The sequence below is a fragment of the Lacerta agilis genome, chromosome 3 (genome assembly GCF_009819535.1).
Source record: "Lacerta agilis isolate rLacAgi1 chromosome 3, rLacAgi1.pri, whole genome shotgun sequence".
Taxonomy (NCBI): domain Eukaryota; kingdom Metazoa; phylum Chordata; class Lepidosauria; order Squamata; family Lacertidae; genus Lacerta; species Lacerta agilis.
In genome coordinates, this window is record NC_046314.1 from 102,250,913 (window position 1) to 102,276,388 (window position 25,476).

The window sequence follows — 25,476 nt, forward strand, 5'->3', positions numbered from 1 at the left end:
AGCCTGAAAGCGAGATGAGCGCCACACCCTGTAGTCGCCTTTGACTGGACTGAATCGTCCAGGGCTCCTTCACCTTTACATTTTACCATCCAAATATACTCTTGAGATGGGGAAGGGGATCAGGGAAGCATCTGAAAGAGGAAGGGTAGTAATGAGTGACTTCAACTACCCTCACATGGGAACTGAGCAGAGACCCTGAACCTGTTGTTTGCGCACTTGGGAACAGTGACCACAGTGCTATCAAATTCAAGATATGTAAATGGCCGATAGCTAAGAAAATCTTAACATGGTTGCATTTGTCTTCAAAAGACAAACTGCCCCCAAATAAGGGAGAAATTTTCAAAAGGAAGTTGGGAGTTGTTGCAAAGCACAATATTAGAAGCTCAGCTAGGGTGTATACCACAGATCAGGAAGGGAGCAGCAAGGCCAAGAGGATGCTGGTTTGGTTAACAAACAGTCTAAGCTATTGGAGGCAAGAAGGCATCTTCAAAATATAGAAGCCTCTTCCAAATATATACAGAAACTTTAGCAGGAGCATGTTGCTAAAAACATTAAGATCAACAACAAAATGTTCTTTAATAAATTAGCAGCAGGAGCATGAGTATGGCTCAGTTAGTTAATGCAGTTGGCATGAAGTACTCTGTGTTGGAACAGAGGGTACCATCTGTTCCCCTGCATCATGCAACATATTCTGGAATTCAAAAGGACCCTGAAGGTCGTTTAGTCCAACCTTCAAGACAGGAATCTATGGCCATCCAACCTGAGCTGTATAGAATAGTGGAACTACAGTGGTGCCTCGGGTTAAGAACTTAATTCATTCTGGAGGTCCATTCTTAACCTGAAACTGTTCTTAACCTGAGGTACCACCATAGCTGTCAACTTTCGGATTTGAAAATAAGGGATCAGCAGCCTCACCTATGACAGTCACATGGCAGTGGTGGGCGGAGCCAGAAGCAAACGTGGGACACTGCGTTGTCCAGCTTGGGAAGGAGAAAAAAGGCTAATACCAGCCCATAGCTGTCAGCTTTTCCCTTTTCTTACGAGGAATCCTATTCGCGGTAAGGGAATTTCCACTTTTAAAAAGGGAATAAGAGAATTGATTATTATTATTATTTCGGTTGTGGGGGGCTGGAGGGATAAATCTTAGCCATGCCAGGCAAAAAGTCCCATAAATAAGAAATTGGAAGGGAAAGCACCACCGGGAGTTTCAAAGTGCTGTGATTTTTCTCTCTCTGAGTGTGAACAAAACAGAGAGAGAGAGAGGGAGCAATTTTAAAACATCTTCTCCCTCTTTATCTTCAATACTCCATGTACATGAGAACTGAGGTCTTTGTTCGGTACATGCAACAGGTTTGATTCCGAGGTTTGGGGCATCAGCTTGGGGGTCCCTATCCTGACACTTTCTGGCCGTGCGTATGTGGAAAAACAGACAATTTTCTTCACCTGATTTAAAAAGGGGGGAAGACTTAACAGGATATCCAACCCACCTCCCTTTGTTGTCACACATCACCGCTGTTCCAGCAGAGTTTGCTTTCTGGTTGATTATTATTATTATTATTATTATTATTATTATTATTATTATTATATTTACTAGCTTGGAATCCTCTCTTCCCACGCTCCCTCCCCCCGCCAAAACAATGCATTAAATAAATAAATAAATCTAAGCATGCCAGTGGTTGGGAAAAACCAGTAGGGAGGGGGACATATTGAAAGACACCCCCTCTCCTTTGCCCTTTTAAATGCCCCTTTGTCCTCGTCAGGAAATAAACTTGCATTAAGAGGAAAGGAAAGTGAGATCTTCCTTAATTTAGCTGTGCAGACTGTGAGTCGGCAAGAAAGGCCAGGGTTTTGTGTGTGTGTGTGTGTGTGTGTGTGTGTGTGTGGTGTTGTTGTGTACACACACAAAAAGTTTTATTCATTATTTTTAATCCTTGGGGAGAGGAGGTGGAGGGAGAGAGGATAGCACCACACTCACCTTTCCTGCAAGCCCTACATCTCGCCCCTGAGGCTCCGGAAGGGGCGCTTTCCTTATGCAGAGCAGGAGAGGTCTTTTTATCTTGCCCCCTCCCCGCTCTGTCTGTCTCCGGCAGGGCAGACCTGCGTGCTGAGGCTGCGTCTGCTTCCAACTCATTCCCAGTCTCTCCTCCTCCTTTCCCCTCCTCCTCCCCCCTCCTCTGGCTGCTGCCTGTCTGCAGCTAGTCTCTCTTTGTGACAGCAGGCAAAGAACGGACGGGGAAGGAAGGGAGTCCTTTGACAACCCGGGAATATCTGGGTTTTTGAGTAATCCGGGGCAGCAGCGGGAAACGCATTTAAAAACGGGAATCCCAGCCAATCCGTGATACTTGACACCACTGGGTACCACCACTGGGTACCACAGCTAATGGGGCCTCCTGCGCCTTCGCAGCGCGATTTCTGGTCTCATCCTGAAGCAAAGTTCTTATCCAGAGGTACTATTTCTGGGTTAGCAGAGTCTGTAACCTGAAGCGTCTGTAACCCAAGGTACCACTGTATTGCCTCTCATGTGATGTGAACACTGCTTCTATTAATACAGTCTATGATTGCACTTGCTTTTTTAGCAGCTGCATCATACTGCTGGCTCATTTATGGCTTCTGCGCAATCTTTCCCCCATAACCAGGGGGAAAGCATGCCTTTAAGACTTATGTCACACACTGCCAGCTGCAGGGTGGTAGTGGTTGTGCCTGCTCTGCTTCTGCATGACTTAAGAGGCAGCTGCCTCGCCCATATGAACCAGCCTTCAAACTGGTGTTAACTCTGACATTTGAATTTTGGCTGCTAATATCTTCCGATAATTAACTTTGCCAAACATGGCCCAGATATCGCCGCTTTTAAGCACTCTTACCTGTTAGGTATCAGTTTGCACAAAGATGTAGCATGTTTAAACCAGGCCACAAGACAAAATCCATTTGTTTCCTTTCTCCCTGCTTTAAACATTCATCAGGATAACAGGCAGGGAAAAGAGGAGAGATAGAAACAGTCTTCTCTTTATAACTTTTTATTGGTTTACCCCACATTGGTTGATAATGCACCCAAGGAAAAGCATTACTGTATCAAAACAGGTTACAGAGGTAAATAGTGGACATTTTATACAGGTTTTAGTACTATGTATTTAGATAGCATGCTAAGTATCTTTGGAGAGAGTCAAGTATTTTAGACACATTCAATGTGCTTTTTTTCCCTTTATAAAAAATACTGCAATTTTCATGATTTTATACACTTTAAAAAAATAGCACTGTGGGATGCTCTGTTAATTGGAGGGAGGGATTAGAGAGCAGAGCATCAGGACCTCTTATCTGCATGTGGTAGCTCTAAAGGTGGCAGCTAGTGAGCCACCTGAAAAGCAGCTTCCAGTTATACAGCACTGTTGAAGGTGGGGTTCTTCAGGTAAGTGTCATCCGGTGAAAGGTTTAAGATCTGCTCCAGTGAAGGGCCTTCTTCTTCCGGAGGTATCTCTGCTTCAAACATGCGTTGAAGTAAAGCATCAACAGTCCTGTATCCTGGGGACAAAAAGCTGAACAATGTTAATTTCCAGTGATAGAGAAGCTCAAAGCACAGTACAAATGCACACGACAAATCCACTTTGACTTATCTCAGCAGTCTAGTCTGACCCTTGGGTCTGTGGGACTTCAGTTTTATCAATGTGTTAACGCACTCATGTCTTGGAAAATACACTCAAGTTCAATGCTAAACATTAACACACTCACTTTTGGAAGCAACTTTAAACATCAGTCCTTTCGGTTTCTTCTTCGTTGCTGCTGCCTCATCACCTCCAAGGTCATTTTCACTGGTTTCCATATTGTCTATCAGTTGACCTTCTAGTAGTTCATCCCTTAAAAAAAAAAAAAAAAACCACCACCAAAAACTATTAAGTACAATACCTGTACATTCCCTACAGGGCTGCAGATCATGCTTTTCCTCTTAGGTGCATAGCTTTTTACTGGGAATGTGATTTTCTTGAAAAAAACGACAAGGAATCCTCAGCAGGGCTAAACACAATAAAGTCCTAATGAATTCAGTGGGGCTTATTCTCAGGTAAATGTTTAAAGTAGATCTGGGGTCTAGAGCAGCCAGGTGCCCTGCACCTCCTTGTTTCATTTTTTAAAAATAAATTGTATTGAGACTTTTCATAATGTAGTAGAAACAAACTAAGCACAAAACCAAAGGGGCACATTGGGTGCCAGATGTGAAATATATTGGCATTTTTAAGCTCTTCTACCCTACTCATTCATTCATTCTCTCTCTATATATAATAAGTTGACAGGTTGTGCCAATTCTTAAAACCGTAAAGAATCAGTTTACATGACCAAACCATGACAGCAGTTAGAAGCAAAAGTTATTAAAAATTGCAGTTCAACAGGGGGGCATCTAAGGGTGCTTTCTAGACTTTGTGTGACTACTACTCCTGTCAGCCTCTGCCAGCCAGGCCAATGGGTGTTGTAGTCCAACATCTGGACCACCATTGATGGGAAAGTGGATCCATTGTAAATACATTCAACCAAATGGCCACAGAAGTTATAACCATAGCTGTCAAGTTTCGGATTTGAAAATAAGGGATCAGCAGTCTCACCTATCCCGGGGACAGTCACATGTCAGTGGTGGGCGGAGCCAGAAGCAAAAGTGGGCGGAGCAGCAAAGTAAGCTCCAAGCGGCCTCGGGCTCGGAGTGGAGCAAAGAGGAGGGCAGCCATGTGCTCCGCGCAATGGAGCCCCATCGTCTTCTTGTCTGATCCCATCAAAACAGGACAGGAAGCAGCAGCTGCTCAAAGGCAGCCAGGTTCCGCCAGACAGCTAACCCTATTTGCCGGCTGAGGGGCTTGGCGGCAACGGATAGGGGCTGATGCAGGGGGAGGAATACACCCCCCTGTAAGCACGGGAAACGGCTCCCACTTGCTTTGAGGGCTGAGCAGTGGGAAACTGCTTAAAATAAGGGAGAATCCTGGGGAAAACGGGATACTTGACAGCACTGGTTATAACTGAAGCATCAGTTTTTGCAGGTGGCAGCTGCTCAAGTCCATACAAATCAAGCATCCCTCAGCCATCATTCACTGGGCCATGTACATGGAACCGGAAGGGAGATGTTATTCTGTCCTTGGTTAACTTACTCCTGAATGCCCACACCAAGTTCTTGGATTTTCTTCTCGATGGCAGTTTCCACTTCGCTCTTTTCAAGGGAATACTCCACAAAGAAAGCTTCCAGAATAAATGCTATAAAGATGCTAAAAATCAAAAGTTGACACATGGAAACAATGCACCTCAAAAACAATCATTTCTCCCCCTCTACCTCATCCATCCATATGGCAGTTGGCACTGAAGTGTGTGATCAACACACCATAGACTTTTGCCTGCCCTTCCTATTTTAATTATTTTATTTATTAAATTCATACCCCACTTTCCCCCCAAAGCAGCCCATCACTATGAACACACAAAACCCAGCTTAACCTAGAACAGAAAAGGACAGGTGTTTATGCTGTATCTTAATCCCACTGGATTTTCAGAGCATCATTGTTACTCTGCTTGCAAACGCACACACATTTGGAACATTAAATATAAGCAGAATGAGTGATATCACGCTTGTCATGTCCATTAGCATCAGTGGTTCTACTCTTGCTAGGACTATTGTATTTTTCGCTCCATAAGACACACTTTTTTCCTCCTAAAAAGGGGAAATATCTGTGCATCTTATGGAGCGAATGGTGGTCCCTGGAGCTGAATTGCCCAGGGGCCAAAAGAGGATCATGCTTTTTATTTTACAAATAAAAGGGGGTGTTGAAAGGACCCTGCTCAGCAGCTGATCAGCAAGAGATCGGGAGAAAGATAAGAGGCTCCCTTTCAGCCCCACCCTCCTTTGTTGAATGTGCTGCAGAGGGAGGTTTTCTGTTTCCCCAGCTACATGTGACTGGCTGATTAGATTATCTGTCTGGAAACTGTAGAAAAGGCTCCCTTTCCTTTAGTAGCTGCAGAAATGTGAGTTGAACCCCATAAAAACAGCTTTTCCTCTTTGCTTTTCCCCCTTTGCAAAAAAAAAGCTGCAAAACTTTTAGCTGATCCTCAAAAAATCAGGGCTTTTTCCTTTGCAAAAAAAAACTGCAAAACTTTTAACTGATCCTCAAAAAAACAGGGCTTTTAGAGGAAGAAAACCAGAAAAAAAAAATTTTTCTTGTTTCCTCCTCTAAAAACGATGTGCGCCCTATGGTCCGGTGCGCCCTATGGAGCGAAAAATACGGTAACTGATGTTCATTTGCTTCACTGGTCCTACTTGGAACCGGACTCCGGTGGAATACAACCCAATGCCCCCACCTCTATCCCCAGGAAGGAGGCGCAGGAACACACTGGACTTACTTAATGATCATAATGACCACGACGATATGAAAGGTGATGAAGTACAGCTTTGCTGCCTCGTGAGTCACGAGGGCAAATCCACTGGCAAGCAGTAGAAAGTTAAGGACTACAAAAGGAAGTTTGCCATGTGCATGCTTACTAACTTCGCCCATCTGTCAAGTTAGGCTCCAGTTAGGAATGACCAATGGCCATTCTTCCCCAGTGTCCTGTTCTCAGAGTGGCCCAGCCAGATGACTATGGGAAGCCTGGAAGCAGGACCTGGGTTCTTTTCCCCACCTGCGATTCCCAGCAGTGAGCATTCAGAGGCGTACTGCCTCCAGCTGTGGAGGTAGAACACAGCTTTTGCTTATTCTTCTTTTAAAGCCATCCAAGTCAGTGGCCGTCTACGTCTCTCATGGGGGCAAATTCCATAATTCACCCTGTCCCCCAGGCTTTTAGCCATTTGAACTTGTCTAACTGCATTCTCTAGCAACATTCACTGATGGCATGGATCTAAAGTGCCCCCCCATGTCTGTTTACACCAGTGCCTCTCATTATTCTCCCCCCTTTCAGAAATCTTTCTGCAAAAGCATTCCTCTATGCCAGTGTTTCCCAACCTTGGGCCTCCAGCTGTTTTTGGACTACAACTCCCATCATCCCTAGCTAGCAAGAGCAGTGGTCAGGGATGATGGGAATTGTAGTCTGAAAACAGCTGGAGGCCCAAGGTTGGGAAACACTGCTCTATGCTATATAGTAGGCTTCTGCAGAAGGCCTGCCTCATGATTTCGAAAGCAGCTTCATAGGAACAGAATAGCTCCTCCTTGCAAAAAAAACCAACCCTCCAAAACCCAAAAACACACACCACCATTTGGAAACCCGTACATACGTTTATCTAGCTGATCCCCCCTCCTCCTTTTCTTTGGACCAAGAAACAAAAATTGTGTCCTAGGAAGTTAACATCCGATTAACCAAAGATGTGTGTAGCCTGACCAGGTGCAAGTACTATGACCATTATGTCCGTGACATAAGAGAAGCTGCAGAAATAGTTGTTAGAAGTTTGCCATTGATCACTGAACTTTTCCCAATGGTGATTAACATTTAGGGTTGTATCCAGTTGCTGGTGTTGCACTCGGGAAGTGGGGCTTCTGCTGATACAATAGAGCTCTCTCCTGCACTTCCTCTCCTTTACAACCCTCAAAATCAGCCCCAGAGGTCCGGGGGGATCCACTGGATCAGATTTGGAATGTGAATGGAAGGGGAAGTCCTGGGGCAAAAGGGAAAGCCTCTTGCACAGCACTGACTACAAACCTTTTTTAAAAAATCACTATTAATAGGAGTATATTTTTACTCCTATTGCTTTAAAGGAGATTTAACATGGACTTTTGCATATATGCATTTGTTCTGGAAATGACTCTCTGTAATCAGGGCTAGCCCAAAACGTTTCACTGCCCGAGGAGGACAGGATGGTCCCCCCCCATCCCAATTCCTATTCTGCATACCTGAGCCACCTGGACTAGCAACTGGCTCCAGTTTCAACACCAGGGACAGGTCACTGTTGCCCAACAGTAGGGCTTATGGCACACTGAGATCTGGAGTGTGCAGCTTTGCCAAAGGATAGGAAGTCCTTGGTGGCTTTTTTACTCCCTTCCAAAGCGTTTAAAAACATAACAAAAACCATGCTGCTTTACAAAGGATATCATGCCATTGGTTGACGACAGTTAATTCCATTAGGACGATGAAAGACGACGCAATGTCATTGAAGTTATTCTTGCAATATTTGGCCCGAGCAAAGGTGGTGTCTTTCAGAGCGGGGTTTCCGCAGTAGAGGGCATGTTGCACGGTGCTGTTTCCAGCGAAGAACTGGACTTTCCCGTGGAAGATTTCCATTCCGATGATGGAAAATACATAATACACCACCTAATGGGGAAAATGAGGGTATCTACTTGTCAGTGAACAACGCAGGGGGAGTGAAGATTTACATTGGGAACAAGGGAAGGGAAATCAAATCAACATTACCCAATGGTTGAAGTTGGAATCAAAGGCTGTTGGGCTGGAGGAGGGGGGGGGAAGGGGCCCACTCAATCATGCTTGGTGGGTGCAGAACCCAGAAGCGCCTGCCATTTCCTCCCTAGGAATGGGACCTGCAGTGCCTCCTATTTGCCAAGAGGCTGCTGTAGAGGCAGCACAGTAAGCTGGGGGCTGTCAAAGTTGCCCCAGTGGATCCGGTCTTCTGAGGCGGTCACCTCACCTTGTCTCATGGGTGGGCCAGCCCTGTCGGAAAGTCTCCCATTAAACATGCAGTAAGTGGGCCAGGAATTAGTAGATATACTGATCAGAAAAAGTTATTTGGACACTTCTCTTGGAAAATAAGTCCTGGGAATGTATAATGCCTTTGGGAGTGATTTCTAGATATGACTGAGGCTGTACACATTTTGAGTTTGAGAAGTGGGGAGGACAGTCCCACTGCACAAACGTACCTCATTACACACACACCAGCTTGGTTGAATCCTGTCCTGTGTGCACACCAAAGAAGAAGAAGAGTTTGGATGTGATATCCCACTTTACCTGAAGGAGTCTCAAAGCGGCCACCATTCTCCTTTCCCTTCCTCCCCCACAACAAACACTCTGTGAGGTGAGTGGGGCTGAGAGACTTCAGAGAAGTGTGACTAGCCCAAGGTCACCCAGCAGCTGCATGTGGAGGAGCGGAGACGCGAACCCGGTTCCCCAGATAACGAGTCTACCGCTCTTAACCACTACACCACACTGGCCCCTGCAGATTTATGAAAATGAGCAGGATGAGGAGGAATTAAAAAAAGAGGAGGTGATGCTCACCAGAGCCAGTCCACCAAAGGTCAGCATGGTAGGTACAATGTTTATTAGCGTAGTCATGATGACCCGGAACCTAGAAGAAAACAGTATATGAAAACTGAGTTTGGATGAGATGGGCCTTTCAGGTGTCACTGATCAATTAAATACCAAAAAAGGAGGCACTGCAGAAAGGGGTCTGCATAGGGATAAAACAGATAGAGCAAGGGAGCTCCAGATTCTGAGACTATCTTTGTACCTTTGGCCTCTGTGCTGATCTCCCTATCCTTTAGACTGATGCATCTTAACTTGCATCCTGTTTACAACTCCCCCCCCCTTCTCTCTTGGGATATAAATATGAGCTGTCACATTCAATCTATCCTTTGAGAACAAAGGAACAAGGCTGCCTTTGTCTTCTCTAGATTAGTTGGCTAGCTTGGAACTAGAAATTTTTCTATCCAAGTTATATACTTGTTAGTACATTGTTGTTTTTTACTTTTACAAGCACCTACTTATCTGTAGTGGCGCTGTGGGTTAAACCACAGAGCCCAGGGCTTGCCGATCAGAAGGTCGGCGGTTCAAATCCCCGCAATGGGGTGAGCTTCTGTTGCTCGGTCCCTGCTCCCACCAACCTACCAGTTCGAAAGCACGTCAAAGTGCAAGTAGATAAACAGGTACCACTCTAGCGGGAAGGTAAACAGCGTTTCCGTGCGCTGCTCTGGTTCGCCAGAAGCGGCTTAGTCATGCTGGCCACATGACCTGGAAGCTGTACGCCGGCTCCCTCAGCCAGTAAAGCGAGATGAGTGCCACAACCCCAGAGTCGTCCACGACTCAACCTAACTTTACCTTTACTTATCTGTGGACTCAGCTATACAGCTGCAGATATAATATTTTATGTGTGTTTTAAGTGCATTATACAGATGTGGCACTAGATGACGCTGCTGAGCTAATGGCAAATTCCATATATATATTTAAACTTTTTTTTTAAAAAAAGGATTATTTTTATATGTGTAGATGTAGCCTGTGTATGGTTGCAACAGGTGAAGTCTACCGTCTAAGCAGATTCACAAACCACAGTCTGCATACTCTGCAAACTAATACTGAACAACTTAACTCACTAGAGAACATGGCTTTATAGCTCTTACAGCAGTGCTTGTAAATAAAACCCGGTTATTTTACCGTTGTATACTGTCTATGATTCTTATGAGTCGAAGAACTCTCAGGATAAAAACAATGTCCAATACTTGCTGGCTGTTGTATACGGTCACTGGAAAATAAGAAGAGGGGATGGTGGAAAGCACACAAGAAAACTAACATTATCCTAATGCTTGGGCATCATAAGCCATAGGTCATTCTGATGGGGGAAAGCTGGACTTATCTTGAGAACAATGAGCTTCAGTGAACTTAAGGCTCATTTACTCTGTCCTTAAGTTTGGGAGCTTTCACTTCCAGCTGTGTTTTGTCAGGCTAGCTTGTTTTAACAAACCATGGTTAGGAATAACCACACCACTGTGGTTGATGCTAAACTGCAGCACATAACAAATAGAAGCAGAAGCTCTGCATCTCCTCCTTGCAGCTGCACTGGAGAAGAACGAGTTTGTGAGCAAGGAGGAAGACTAGGCTTGTTTCTATCAGGTTAATCCACGGTTTAACATTACCACGAGCCAGCATTACAACCCAGCCAAGTCCACGGAAACGACCCCCAAGTTTTGCCTTATCTGTTCCTTGATGCACCAATGGTCACAAGAGACATGAAACCATATTGGAAATGGAGAAATGTTTTCATCTCACCTGCTGCATACCTTTGCACAGGAGAAACACACAGACTTACCTGATTTAAGGGTAGCGTTGAGTACAGTTGCAATCAAGGCAGCAATAATGATAGAAGTATCAAACCTAGAAAGGATGGGAAAGACAGTTGTTTAATTTGTGTCATCTGAATATTACAATCTCCACCAGCCTTTGCAAACCTAGTGCACCTTCCAGATGACAGCTGCATCAGCCCCAGCCAGTATTGCAGTACAAAACATCTGGAGAGCTCCAGCTTGGTGAAGAGGCGGTCTAGTCTCTCATGACTCTGTCAGCTGTGAGAACCTCAGAGTCCTGTGGGGTCCGGCCAAAGGCCCAGCAACTGGCATTCAGAAGCATACTGTCTCTCCGGTAGTGGAGGCAGGACACAACCTTATTCTTTCCCTGAATGTGTCTCATCTGGACCCCGGAGGTCCAGCTCCAAGGGCCTTCTGGCAGTTCCCTCCCTGCGAGAAGTGAGGTTACAGGGAACCAGGCAGAGGGCCTTCTCGGTAGTGGCACCTGCCCTGTGCAACGCCCTCCCATCAGATGTCAAGGAAATAAACAACTATCTGACTTTTAGAACACATCTAAAGGCAGCCCTGTTTAGGGAAGTTTTTAATGTTTGATGTTTTATCGCTTTATTATTATTAATAATATTCTGTTGGGAGCTGCCCAGAGTGGCTGGGGAAACCCAGCTGGATGGGCGGGGTATAAATAATAAATTTATTGTTGTTTGTTGTTGTTGTTGTTTGATGATGATGATGATAATAATAATAATAATAATAATAATGTCATCCAAGTAGCCATCGCTACTTCTTGTAAGAGCAAATTTCAGAGTTCAGCTATGTGCACCGTATGATACCAAAATTCCTTCCAGTGGCACCTTAGAGACCAGCTAAGTTTGTTCTTGGTATGAGCTTTCGTGTGCATGCACACTTCTTCAGATGTGCATGCACACGAAAGCTCATATCAAGAACAAACTTAGTTGGTCTCTAAGGTACTACTGGAAGGAATTTTTTTATTTTTTATTTTGTTTTGACTATGGCAGACCAACACGGCTACCTACCTGTAACTGTATGATACCTGTCATGGTTTCCCCTCAAAGAATCATGGGAACTGTAGTTTGGCTGCTAGTTTTGTGAGGGGTCCCCTAACAACTCTCAGCACTTCTAAGACCCTACACTTCCCAGGATTCATTGGGGGAAGCCAGGACTCTTAAAGTAGCATGAGAGTGCTTTAAACATGGTGTGGAGTCGGAGTGGAGCGTTTTTTCCTGGCAAGCCTATACTAACAGACAGGGCCATAGCTCAATGGTAGAGCACGTGCTTTGCTTGCAGAAGGTCACAGGTTCCATCCCTGGGACCTCCAAGTAACGCTGGAAATGTCTGGAAATCCTGGAGAGCCCGTCAATGTAGGACAGGCATAGGCAACCTTCGGCCCTCCAGATGTTTTGGACTACAATTCCTATCATCCCTGACCACTGGTCCTGTTAGCTAGGGATCATGGGAGTTGTAGGTCAAAAACATCTGGAGGGCCAAAGGTTGCCTATGCCTGATGTAGGAGAACGAGAAACTACTGGCTTCTTCATAACGCGGAGGGACAAAAATAAAAGTATTTACTTACCAGTTCCAGAACTGGTTCCTTGCAAAAAAGGTTCTGGGTTCGTAGGTGTACAATTTCAGAAGAATCTCGACGATATACAGACTGAGGAACACCCACTCTGCGTAGGAAATGAGTGGGTTCTCTTCATCCAACGCAATAAAGACGGCATTGATTAGTATGATCACATCATACATCCAAACAAATACCCTGCAGGAGATGTTCGCCGGGTTAATTACCAACCAAACTTGTTCGTTTCGAAGAAATTTATCCCGAAAACCCAAACGACTACCGTCCAGCCACGTGCACCATCCAAAATGGCCCCGTGGGCAGGTGAGAGCATTTGCTCAGAATAGAACAGAACAGAATGGAAATACCTTATTGTCACTGTACCAATGTTTACAGTGAGATTAAACGAACCCCCCCTCCCTCCCACAATCTCTCAGTCCTTGTTACACTCTATGTGTTGTCGTACAACCACTGACCCCGAACATCAGCTGCAATGTTGCTGTCTTCCATTCAGCAGCCTCACGGCCCACAGGTAGAAACCGTTCTTTAACCTGTTGGTTCGGCTTATCATGCTACTGTATCTCCTGCCCGAGGGTCACCTGAAGCACTTTGTTGGAAAGGCAATCGATTCAGACTTACTTGTGCTGAACCATCTTGCGAATGACGAGGCTAGGAGCAGAGTTGTACACGTGGGGAATCCAGACTTCCAGGGGGTGGCTGTGGAGCTTCATGGTGATCACTTGTATATTCAAAAGATCAGCCAGACGCACAAAAGATTTTTTGTCTGCCATAAACAGAAAACAATGCCGGGGGGGGGACTTATTTAGAAGCTGCTGAGGCCAATACTGAGCAATTCAGACAAACCCCACACATTAAACCTACGGGAGAAGAGCAGCAATCTGGATTTGGCCAGGTCTTCTAGCCGGATGTGCATAAGAGAAAAGTAAAGGCAGCTGCAGATTAACTGAATATCAAGGTGGATTAAAATCAATTATTTAAAATTATTTTAAAATTTAAATTGGATATTTTAATTATTTAAAATAAAATACTTTTGGAGGAAAAATCTTTCTAAAGGTAGTTTTCTATTTAAGTTACATTATTGTCCAAAGGCTATTCATCAGGAAATAAGGATTTGTTTTAAGTTATTCATGTGTGCTAAAACTCAGTCTAAGGTTGTTGTTTTTAAATTTTTTTAAAAATCGCTTAACCACATCAGTTAACAAACATGGATACATATGCTATAATGTTATTGCTTTAGTTAAATAAATTGTTTAAATTGTTATTAAGGAAATGATTATTCTTCTCCTTCCAACAAAGTACAGCAGAAAAGTTGTCCAAATATAAACAGTTAACTTATCAAACCTCACAATAATTTCATAATTATCTGTCAATGTATTTCTAATAGTATAAACAAATCCGTAATTTTTGATATAACTGTAAAAACTACCCTGAAAATTTATTATTCCAAAAATGAAACCTTCATCTGGTTGTAAACATTAAGATTATACCAGCAAGCATTAGTCTTTCTGTAAAAAAAAAAGAGAGAGATTTAGATCAGATCTTACTGACTAGTGATTTAAATTGTGATGAATATGCTGAATATGCACCCAGTGAGCTGCTCAAGATACTATTAAGAGTATAATTAGTATATATATATATATATATATATATATATATATATATATATATATATATATATATATATATATATATATATATATATGTATTATTAGTATTGTTGTATTTTTTATTTAAAAAAAAACACCCTGTGGAATTCCAGGGTTGTTTACAGCACACTCAGATAAATATATGAAAAGATGAACAAAACACAACTCTAAAAATTCAACAACGACAACACTACATTGCAGCAATGGACATTTAAAAAACCACATCTTTGGGCTCAAGGGGTTCATTACCTCCTGAAGCAGTGAATGAAACCAGGTGAGCCAGCGAATAAGGCATTTCAGGATGTTATCAGCATATTTAAGAAGACAAGTTAGCAGAACAGACCGTCTCAGTTCTGACTGTAGGTGGGAGATAACATTTTTGAGTGGTCCGGTATAGCAGACGGCTAGGAGAGCAGGCAGAAGATTGGGCTAGAACCTCTCTTCAACCTCCCCTCAAAATGGTACCTGCCTCTACAGTGGTGGTACAGCCCACTTCAGTGTGCCGCATGTGCAGACCAGCCTTAACTCTCTCTTTCTCTCTCACACACACGCATGAAAGAAACAGATGTGGCTTCAGGAAGCAACTTGGCTCCTGCTTGCCTCCAACTACTTTGAGGAAAGGTATGCTCAGGGGTGAAGCATCTGCACGGAGAAGCAGGGGCGTAGCAAGGGGGGGGCGAGGGGGCGGGCCGCCCCAGGCCCCATAATGGAAGGGGTGACAAATTACCAAGGAACAATTTTTTTTTGGAAAAAAAAAATTTGGATTTTTTTTTTGAAAATGCCTGCTCCGAAGGTCTTATCTTACTATACTAGGGATTATATAGCTATATATGAAATTTCATGCATATCGGTTAATATCTTGACCCTCCTCCACCAAAATAGCTGTTCACTTGGCTGTTTTCCTATGTCATGAAGGCTGAAATTTCAGTTCAGAGAACACTTACTGTTCCCAACCCTAACCCTGTGGAAAGCCATCTAATTAGACTTTCATTTGATTTTGAGATGTTTTTAGGAGGTAATTTAATTATTGTTTGATTTTATACCAATATTATGTATCTGATGTTAGCCACCCCGAGCCCGACTTCGGCCAGGGAGGGTGGGATATAAATAAAAGTTTTTTATTATTATTACTTGTTATTATTCCTTTGTAAGAAAATATGAAATAATGTAAAACCATTTTTGCGGGGGGGGGGGATCAATGGGGGGGGGGTGAGAAGAAATTTTCCACACCAGGTACCACCTGACCATCCCATGCCTGGGGGGGGTGACAATTTTTTTTATTTTTTTTTGCCCCCGGGTACCAATTTACCTTGCTACGCCCCTGCGGAGAAGCTTCCAGGTTCAATCATTGGCATTCCCAGTTAGTGCTGGGATGGACCCCCTGCTGGAAACCCTGGAGAACAGCTGCCACTCAGTGCAGATAATACTGAGTTACGTAAATGGCCCAGTTCAGTTTTATTTTCCTAACTCATCCTTTCCTCACATTCACCCATGTTGACAAAGCTGCGTCCAGCGGTGGGCTGCTTTCAAAATATGTTTTTTTGGCTTTCCATCCTCAAGAGACGCGTCCCCCTCTCAGGGCCAGTTTTAGGGTGGTACAGGCGGTTCCTCCACATAGGGCACAGAGCTGAGGGGAGTGCATCATCATCATCAACAACAACAACAACAACAACAACATGCCTATATCTATAGACTCTTGAGAGTCCCATGGACTGCAAGAAGATCAAACCTATCCATTCTCAAAGAAATCAGCCCTGAGTGCTCACTAGAAGGACAGATCCTGAAGCTGAGGCTCCAGTACTTTGGCCACCTCATGAGAAGAGAAGACACCCTAGAAAAGACCCTGATGTTGGGAAAGATGGAGGGCACAAGGAGAAGGGGACGACAGAGGATGAGATGGTTGGACAGTGTTCTCACAGCTACTAACATGAGTTTGGCCAAACTGCGAGAGGCAGTGAAGGATAGGTGTGCCTGGGGTCACAAAGAGTCGGACACGACTGAACGACTGAACAACAACAACAACAACAACAACAACAACAACAACGTACTCAAAGTTAGGCCCTGGTCAGATGGGCGATTGAGCTGCTGCAACTATGGCCTAGTGCACTTGAAAGCATGCGCAGAATGGAAGTTAAGAGGGAGGAGGGCATGAAAATAAGAAATACTGTTGGAGGAGGCGCCTGTCCTTCCCTCCCTCTCATCTGCCTTGGCAGCCTTATCTCCCAGCCACACTGCTTGAGTCTGCTGTTACTCACCCACAAAGCCCTTCTGCTCTTCGTCACATATTCGCAGCAACAACTCTCGGTGGGATGTGCTGATGTCGGGGGCCACCAGTTTCACAAGCCGCTTCCAGCGGTCTTCTCTGACGACAAACTCTGCTTCCTCCTTCACCTTCAGGAGGTTGAAGGCTTCTATCATCTTGCGGCGTTTCATGTAAGCAAGTTTGCGGATCTCATTCTGTGGGAAAATATATATACATATAAATATATACTTAAGAGGGACACCCGGCTTAGTACTGTCTGCCCCAACTGGCAGCAGCTCTCTCTGGGGTGTCAGGCGGAGGGGTCTTTCCCCCAGTTGTCAACCCCCATTGCAAATTGGGTTTATTATCAAAATTTACAGACTTTCAGCTGTTTGCAATGAGGAAACCGAAGAAAAGCAGTTGAAATAGCTCAACACAACAAATATGCTTCAAGCGGTCCCCCCCCCAATTCTACTAAAATTGCAACTTATCTCTTATCCCTTCCTTGGCGGTGCTTACCTTTAAGTGTTTTCTGTAATTGTTGTACACAACAGCCAGGAAGACTGACATGAAGATGTAGGTGTTGATAATAACATAGAGTATGAAAAACAGGCAGTACCACCAGCTGAAGTCATAAGCTGGCATCCTACAAGAGAAGTAGCAGCATCACCACCGAGAAAGTAAGAAAAGCCTAGGAACTAACCAACCCAATACTCGGCCACTGTGTATATAATATTTAGCAGTTTTGCGATATTTGGATTCATATAAACAAACTTTGTAAGCTTTCCTGGGATTGCTGATTGGCCACTGAACAGTGGGTTGTGCATTTCAGAAAAACACCGTACTTTTCTGTGTATTAGATGAGGTTTTTTTTTTACTCCAAAATAAAGTAAAAAATGGGGGGGGGTCCCCCGGCTTATACATGGGTAGTGCAGGGGGTGGGGTGGGCGATTGGTTGCATCCGCGAGCAGGATGTAGTGATTGGGTGGGTGAATTTGGCTTCGTTGAGTGCAATTGTTAGCGTTTGCCAGTTGGGTGAGTGATATTCGGTTTGGCATCCCCTCCCCCCCAAAAAATTGCTCAACAACCGTGAGCATAAAAGGTAAAGGGGCCCCGACCATCAGGTCCAGTTGTGTCTGACTCTGGGGTTGCGGTGCTCATCTCGCTCTATATGCCGAGGGAGCCGGCGTTTGTCCACAGACAGCTTCCGGGTCATGTGGCCAGCATGACTGAGCCGCTTCTGGCGAACCAGAGCAGCGCACGGAAACGCCGTTTACCTTCCCGCTGGAGCGGCCCCTATTTATCTACTTGCACTTTGACGTGCTTTCGAACTGCTAGGTGGGCAGGAGCTGGGACCGAGCAACAACAGGAGCTCACCCCATCGCGGGGATTCGAACCGCCGACCTTCTGATCAGCAAGCCCTAGGCTCTGTGGTTTAACCCACGGCACCACCTGGGTTTAACCCACGGCACCAGCTGTGGGCATACCCCGCCCCCAAAAAGCTCAACAGATCTGGGCAATCCTCCGCAAAAAAGCTAAACAACTCTGTGCCATCTGCCCCCATTTTTTTAAATCTGAGCCCCCCAAAATCGGGGACGTCTTATACAGGGTGGCGTCTTATAGACAGAAAAGTACGGTAGATTGTCACATCACCAAGGTGCCTCTGACGTCCCTCTTACACCAGGAAAACATCCCATTACTACAGCTCACCAAGAAATATTAAAAGCATACAGAGAGGAGAGGCAGATACTTACATGACATCGGGGCTGTTTGCTGTGGTGACCAGCACATACATGTCAAAGACGATTTCGAGGTAATTTGAAAAATACGGCAAACCTTCCACAGTCTTCAGGTTCCTTGAAGAAAAGAGGAGAGGGAAACAGAGTCACAGAAGATGCCAATGTGAACTTCAAGCAATGTGCTCAAGAGGCTGTAAGCTAAATAACATGGATCAAAGGTGATTTTTCAGATCCAATTTTGGCTCTTTTTCCACTGGTGTGCCATACAGAGATATACTGCGGAGCAAAGGAAGCTAGACAAAATACACCTTCCTAAAAAAACAAAACAAACCACCTTATTTCCAGGCAGCAAAACTGAGGGTACCATTTTGCTGAATATTCTCGGGGTTGGTGGAGGAGATTCTTGGTGGTGGAGGAGAGGGAGGAGGATGGTCCCCTTACCTGTCCCCAAACAGCTTCAAAGCCATGAGAGAAAACATCAGGACACTGAACATAAACAGCAGGAAGACGTAGGTGATCTCCGGGAGCGTGTTCCGGATGCTACGGAATGCTCTTCGGATCTGCCAAGAAGCAGGAGGCCTTCATTAGGAGGAGGAGCAGCGATGTTTATATTCTTTCCTCACCCAACATCCACCTATAGAGATGGACCCACCAGTAAGCAGACCTGAATGCCCCATTATTTGTCTGGGTGCAAGAGCCAGGCACCCCTCCCCTGGTTCCAAAGCTCCAAAGTTTATCGGATGAATGCTCTCCTCGGTGTTCAAAAGAGCCATTTATCACAAAGACAGCAAACATCAGACCCAGTTTTAGGCATGCTTGCTTAGACAACATGAACATATGCCTCCTGCAGTGCAGCACAAACTGAATCTCTGCAGTACATGCAGGTAAGGCACTGCAGGCTACAGGGAACATCTCCCCGCCCGCCCGCCCCCCACTCGTCCACATAATGTATCAAGTATAGCACAACAGGTGTGATATGTAAACGGCACATCACACCCTCTTTCCCTAGCCTGGGCTGCCTCAGGTGTTGGACTCCTGACTCTCAAGTCATCATGGCTTACGGATGCTGGGACTCCCAGCTCCCATCGTCTTAAGCAGAGATGGCCGTATGCATTCCCTGAGAGTTTTTGTGCCACTCCCAGACCGCTTATCCTTTAAGCACACAGTTGGATTAATGGCTCCTCTTGCCGGTTCTCTGCTGCGATTCTGTGATGGTTTGGGGCTTACCGTGAATCAGGCTTTCAAACCAAACAGCTCTCCATGTAAACAGTACAAAACCCAAAGTCGAGGCAATGCAGCCTTCATGTGGCAAGGGACCTGCCTTGTTTGTCACATACCAATCAATCGCAGGATTCAGGTACGAATCAGGCTGATGGGATGAAGCACCCAAATGTACCTGGGCTCTGTTAACATTGTAATCCCTGACCAGAGAGGGCCCTGCACTGGATTCTGGTAGTGAGAACACACGTGAGCCCTTTGTGCATGTATGCCGCATAACTCAAACCAATCACTTCCACCCAGGAGATCTGCATATTGCAGGAGCGCTGAAAACCTCAGTAGAATTGCATTTCCTTTTTTGCAAGAAGCCACAACGGTACACGCTTCAACCCATTTCAGTGCACTAGACTTGGCTTGTGAAAGCCAACAATGAGCATTGCCAATTTCTTCAGCTCCCACTTTCGCATTAAACCGAAACAGTAGGAAGTTGCTCTGAAAGCAGAGCTTTCCCAAAGCATGCCTTCCTGTTCCCTGGTATCTCAGCTTCCCTGACTAGAAGAAATAAATATTCTCGATTCATATCCCAAACAGAGGAGATGCAAAAAAATGTAATTAACGCAGAACTGTTCTTTCCACCCCGGCGTTGCCATCAGAAGCGACTCAGGATGAGGTTCAGAATCCACCAACTTCCTGGAATTGCAATAATTTGAGGTGGCATTGGATTCCCACCCGCCCAACCCCCCATGCATTACATTCCCCAACTTTCAGGGACCCAGCCATGCCTTACCTCGTGTTTCCGCTTCCCCAAAGCTAGGCCAGGCTTAAGCCTGCCTGTTTGCATAGAGAAAAGAAAAAGCAGAAGATGGTTTCAGAACAGAAATCACTCTACAGCTGGAACTCTGGAGCAGGCGGACGAGACAAAATTGATATGCACACCATACAGTTTATAGTTGCTGGCTAATTTAACTAGGGGATCTCTTTGGGACAGAACTGCTGGCGATGGAAACACTGGCCCCAAAGTCTTACCTGGCGACTTTCTGCAAAGTTTATTAAGAAGATGGGTCTCAAGGGCCTTGACCACCGGACGCCACGTATGCTTGAGATTCTAAGAGCTCCGAAGACAATCAGGTCAACTAAAGTCATCTGGGTAAGGGGGGAAAGTGAGGAGAGAAGGAACCTCTGAAATTCAGGGAGCAGTGGTCCAAACCAACCAAACAACATTGTAATTAGAGGAGGAATGAAGGGCAGTTGCTCTAGAAGCCGATTCATACTTCTGTCTGGTACAAACAGCCGGAGAAGATGGAGTGGATGGGCTCCACTTACACAGAACAAAAGATGCGAGGCTTATTTATTTACAGTTGTACCTTGGTTTTCGAACAGCCTAGTTCTCGAACGTTTTGGCTCCCGAATGATCGGAACCTGGAAGTCACTGTTCCGGTTTTCGAACGTTCTTTGACAGGGCTTCCACAGCTTCCAATTGGCTGCAGGAGTTGTGGAAGTCAAACAGACTTCTGGAACGGATTCCGTTCGACTTCCAAGGTACGACTGTGTTTATAAAACCACTGTATCGTAAAAACATATCGCAGGAGGTTTACAGCGATGGACAATAAAATCAAGTTAAAAGCAAAAGAAATTGAAAACACAGCAGCATTTGACCATTGTGGGTGATGTATTTTTTAATTGCCTGCACAGACCTGGTGGAATAGGGAAGTTTTCAGCAGCCATTTAAATGTCGGCACAGATGGCGCCTGCTGAATCTCTATTGGCAGGGAGTTCCACAGGACTGGGCCGATAACACTAGAAGCTCACTTTCGTGTTGTTGTCAAATGAGCCTAACTAACTCAGGGAACAACCACAGATGCTCCTGCAAGTGCTCTCAGCTGGAATATGAAGGTTCAGGAGATTCTTAAGGTACCCTGGACCGAAGTTTCTGCACTGAAATGTGGTTTTGGTGCAGGCATCATGGCTACGCTATACTCTGGAGGAGTATGAAATTGTACAAGCAGAATAAGTAAAGGTAAAGGGACCCCTGACCATTAGGTCCAGTCACGGACGACTCTAGGGTTGCGGCACTCATCTCGCTTTATTGGCTGAGGGAGCCGGCGTACAGCTTCCGGGTCATGTGGCCAGCATGACTAAGCCGCTTCTGGCGAACCAGAGCAGCGTACGGAAACGCTGTTTACTTTCCCGCTGGAGCAGTACCTATTTATCTACTTGCACTTCGGCGTGCTTTCGAACTGGTAGGTTGGTGGGAGCAGGGACCGAGCAACGGGAGCTCACCCTGTTGCGGGGCTTCGAAACCGCCGACCTTCTGATTGGCAAGCCCTAGGCTCTGTGGTTTAATGCCACCCGCACCCCCACAAGCAGAATAGCATGAGTTTAACAGCATCTAGCGACACTGCAGGCTAGACTGAGCATGGCATTGCCACCTCAGGAGCAGCGGAAGAAGGCAGTGCCATTCAGAAGAGTCCGCTAAGCTACTGCTCCTTCCATGACTCACAGAAGGAGCCATGAGCTACAACTGACCAGTACGGTTATCATGATGCAGATGTTCTTTGTATCCTTCCAGAACACGTCGCGAGGAGTGACTTGCGCAAAATGGAAGAGCCTCCCGAAGAAAACCAGAAGGCATAAGACTTCGGTCAGCGAGGTAACCTGTTGGAATGGAAAAAGCAGCAGCTTAAAAGGAGATTGGCTTTTAACAAACAAACAAAAACTAGGCTGGGTCTGAGAAAGTTTTGACTGAACAGTTTCTCCTTGGGAAAGTGGCAAACAGGGAACGATGGGGATCGGACCAGTGGTTGTCTCCACAAGCCCACTGTCAAAAGCATGCAGGTTCCTATTGCTAATAGGACATGTAATAGTTGCAATAGGACACGTCTAGCTAATTTTTTAAAAATAAAAACCCATATATGTCAACAGGCAAAAAAGCGTTACAGCCAAGATTTTGGCTGGTACTGTAAAATGCCAACACATACCCCCCCTTCCCCCCCCCCCAGATCAATGAACCATGTTGAGTTGCTGTGGCAGGAAAATAGCAACTAATAGACTGAATACATGTTTGGAATAATCATAACAATATATTCTTTTTCTTTCTTTCTTTCACCCAGGCCTTTGGATCCTATTCATCTGCTTAACTTTTAGTGAGGTGGAGCTGGATCTGCTGTGTGTGTGTGTGTAGTTTATAGATAGATAGTGTGTTTTAGGGGTTTTTAAAAAAATCCTTTTTTAAAATGTACATTTTGGTAATTTGCTTTGAGGTTTTTTAAAAAATATATATTTATTTTTTAAGGCAGAGAGTGAGAAACATCACCATTCTGTTGTCAGGGAGAACAGAGGCTGTACATATGGAAGCAGGTCAGAGGACAGAATTAACACAATTCCCATTTGGCAAGATTTTGTCACCTTGTTCCTTAAAGAAAAATTGAGCAAGATTCTTTGCTAAAATAAATCATGTTAATACAAATTAATATGGAATTGTGCAGATCAAGTGCTGCATTTTTTCACACTGTTGGCCTTTTATAAGCTCCCACAGGTAACAGAATATATGCAGACTTGGATGCAAAAGCAGGACATTTTAATTAGGTGGGAAGCTATTAAAGTTCACATGCCTGATGAAGTATTTTGAGAATTAATTAACCGAGTGCAGAAGTCTGGATATTTTGCCCTGCATATTTTGCAGACGGTTTCCAGACGGGAGGGATTAACTCAAATGGTAGAGGGCTTGCCCAGGACAGTGGAAAAAAAGGTTTTGAAAAGAGCCACCCAAATGATCCAAGGGGGTGGAGCAACTCCTTTAGGAAGAAAGGTGGTGGCCTTTGGGACTTTTTAGTTTAGACTGAGCAGGGTTTCCCAAACTTGGGTCTCCAGCTGTTTTAGGACTACAACTCCCATCATCCCTGTCCACTAGTCTTGCTAGCTTGGGATGATGGGAGTTGTAGTCCAAAAAAACCACTGGAGACCCAAGTTTGGGAAGCCCTTGTGGGGGGGGGGAAGGGGAGTAAGAGGTGACATGATAAGAGGTTTATAAAATTGAGCATGGAATGGAGAAAGTGGAAAAAGGTCTCCTTCCTCTCTCATAGCCAGTGTGGTGTAGTGGTTAAGAGTGGTAGACTCGTAATCTGGGGAACCGGGTTCGTGTCTCCACTCCTCCACATGCAGCTGCTGGGTGACCTTGGGCTAGTCACACTTCTCTGAAGTCTCTCAGCCCCACTCACCTCACAGAGTGTTTGTTGTGGGGGAGGAAGGGAAAGGAGAATGTTAGCCGCTTTGAGACTCCTTCGGGTAGTGATAAAGCGGGATATCAAATCCAAACTCTTCTTCATAACACTAAAACTCATCGGCAATCAGTAAAGCTGAAATGTCAGAAGTTTCAGGACACATAAAAAAGTATTTCTTAATGCAGTGCCCAAAGAGAGTAAAGTTTCTTATATGCAGAATTGTGCCAAAGTTAATCATTCTAGATTAAGGCATGCACTCACACACACACTTTATCAAGCCTCCAACACCAGGATGGGATTATTAGCCATCCCAAATTGCCACGAAAGCTTACCAAGAAAGGCAGCAGGTACACAGCTGGCTCTTCAAACAGCGCAAGTGCGAGGTCTACAAATATAAAGAAGTAGGTAGCCGCTTGCATAGTCCAGTGGTTATACAGATAGTAAAGTCTGGGAAGAGAAGTCGGAGAAGCAACTGAGAACCTCGGTAGGAAAACGATCTCTAGCTCCAGCAAGCGCAGTTGTTGTGGCGGCCAAAGCAGGGAGAATATTTGAAAGCCTGCTCTAAACCACCAGGGCCTCCCTCTAAGATTTTATTATTCATTCATTTCTAAGCCCCCCCGCCCCCCGCCTCGAGGGTCCCAGGGCAGGTTACCGCATCAAAATACAGTATTTGAAACGACTGAACTTTCAGTCACTGAAAACAAGGAGGGGCTTAAAAACATACAAGGATCAAAAGTTGCTGGCAAACTGTAAAGCGCAGCCCTAGAAACCAACACATTATACCGGTACTGTTCAGTCGTTCAGTCGTGTCCGACTCTTCGTGACCCCATGGACCAGAGCACGCCAGGCACGCCTATCCTTCACTGCCTCTCGCAGTTTGGCCAAACTCATGTTAGTAGCTTCGAGAACACTGTCCAACCATCTCATCCTCTGTCGTCCCCTTCTCCTTGTGCCCTCAGGCATACCGGTACTACCCATTTATAAATCTCAGTATTTATTTGTTTGTTTGTTTGGTTGGTTGGTTGGTTGGTTGGTTGGTTGGTTTCTCAGCATTCCTGAGCAATGCTGGGTATTTTCTGCTATATTTTGGAAAGTAATTATCTTTTTTTTAATGAAGAATTTATTGACATTTTCATAATACAACACATACCCAGACCCACACCTACAAATACAAAACAAATACAAATACACATAATGCCAGGATTCTTCTTCTTGTTTGTATACCTTACAAAAAAAATATTCCTATTTCTGAATCTTGACGTTTGACTTCCCCCGCCTTTTCACCTTCGGTTTTAAATCCATATTTTACTTTCTTAACAACTTTTCTCTATAAATTTTTTTTAACTTCAATTAAAAATAGCACAATTCTCTTAATCATCCTATTATAACATAAATCTTAGCAAAATATTCTTATAAAAACTAAACTTATTTCTTCTGTCCTTTATCATGCTGCTTTTAACTTAAAATCCAATATCTCCTTGCTTATTCTAAATAAACTTATAATTAACAAACTTCACTCTCCGATTTCAGATACCATAACAGACCATTTGGGTTTTACATTTAATACTTCATCCCACACCCCCTCTGTCCATTGTCTTTCTCTGTCTTTCGCCAGAACCAATCCTCCAGTTGTCTTCTTGTCCCAAATGTCCACAGATCCAGGCAGCATTCACAACAGACCTTGCATCGAGCTTCAGGGTACACATCACATCCTTCCTGGGCTCCTCCGCTTCTTTGTACCATACTTCTGCTTCTTGTAAATATCTTAATTCCATGTCCCTTGCCCCCGAGCTCCCACCTCGGGGTCTGGATATTATAAATTTTCCCGTTCCAGGGCTGCCACCCCCAGC

The 25,476-nt window shown here is 44.8% G+C and overlaps 1 protein-coding gene across 3 annotated transcripts in view; it reads right to left on the minus strand.

The window, feature by feature from the left end:
• Positions 1 to 2,998: 2,998 nt before the first annotated feature.
• The window catches only part of LOC117044335 (two pore calcium channel protein 1-like), a 31,947-nt gene continuing 9,469 nt past the window's right edge, over positions 2,999 to 25,476 (minus strand). For 2 of the 3 annotated variants that reach the window (XM_033144991.1, XM_033144990.1), the window contains exons 3-19: positions 23,959 to 24,073; positions 21,933 to 22,061; positions 20,433 to 20,549; positions 18,630 to 18,748; positions 18,204 to 18,305; positions 16,969 to 17,095; positions 16,463 to 16,664; positions 13,180 to 13,324; positions 12,556 to 12,741; positions 10,973 to 11,037; positions 10,321 to 10,408; positions 9,169 to 9,238; positions 8,034 to 8,253; positions 6,358 to 6,448; positions 5,121 to 5,234; positions 3,724 to 3,848; positions 2,999 to 3,516 (exon numbers count right to left, since the gene is read on the minus strand). In XM_033144991.1, the coding sequence (XP_033000882.1) occupies positions 3,371 to 3,516; positions 3,724 to 3,848; positions 5,121 to 5,234; positions 6,358 to 6,448; positions 8,034 to 8,253; positions 9,169 to 9,238; positions 10,321 to 10,408; positions 10,973 to 11,037; positions 12,556 to 12,741; positions 13,180 to 13,324; positions 16,463 to 16,664; positions 16,969 to 17,095; positions 18,204 to 18,305; positions 18,630 to 18,748; positions 20,433 to 20,549; positions 21,933 to 22,061; positions 23,959 to 24,073 (2,161 nt within the window). In that variant the 3' untranslated portion in view covers positions 2,999 to 3,370. The remainder of the gene's footprint in view (positions 3,517 to 3,723; positions 3,849 to 5,120; positions 5,235 to 6,357; positions 6,449 to 8,033; positions 8,254 to 9,168; positions 9,239 to 10,320; positions 10,409 to 10,972; positions 11,038 to 12,555; positions 12,742 to 13,179; positions 13,325 to 16,462; positions 16,665 to 16,968; positions 17,096 to 18,203; positions 18,306 to 18,629; positions 18,749 to 20,432; positions 20,550 to 21,932; positions 22,062 to 23,958; positions 24,074 to 25,476) is intronic. The other variant, XM_033144992.1, reaches the window with a different exon arrangement.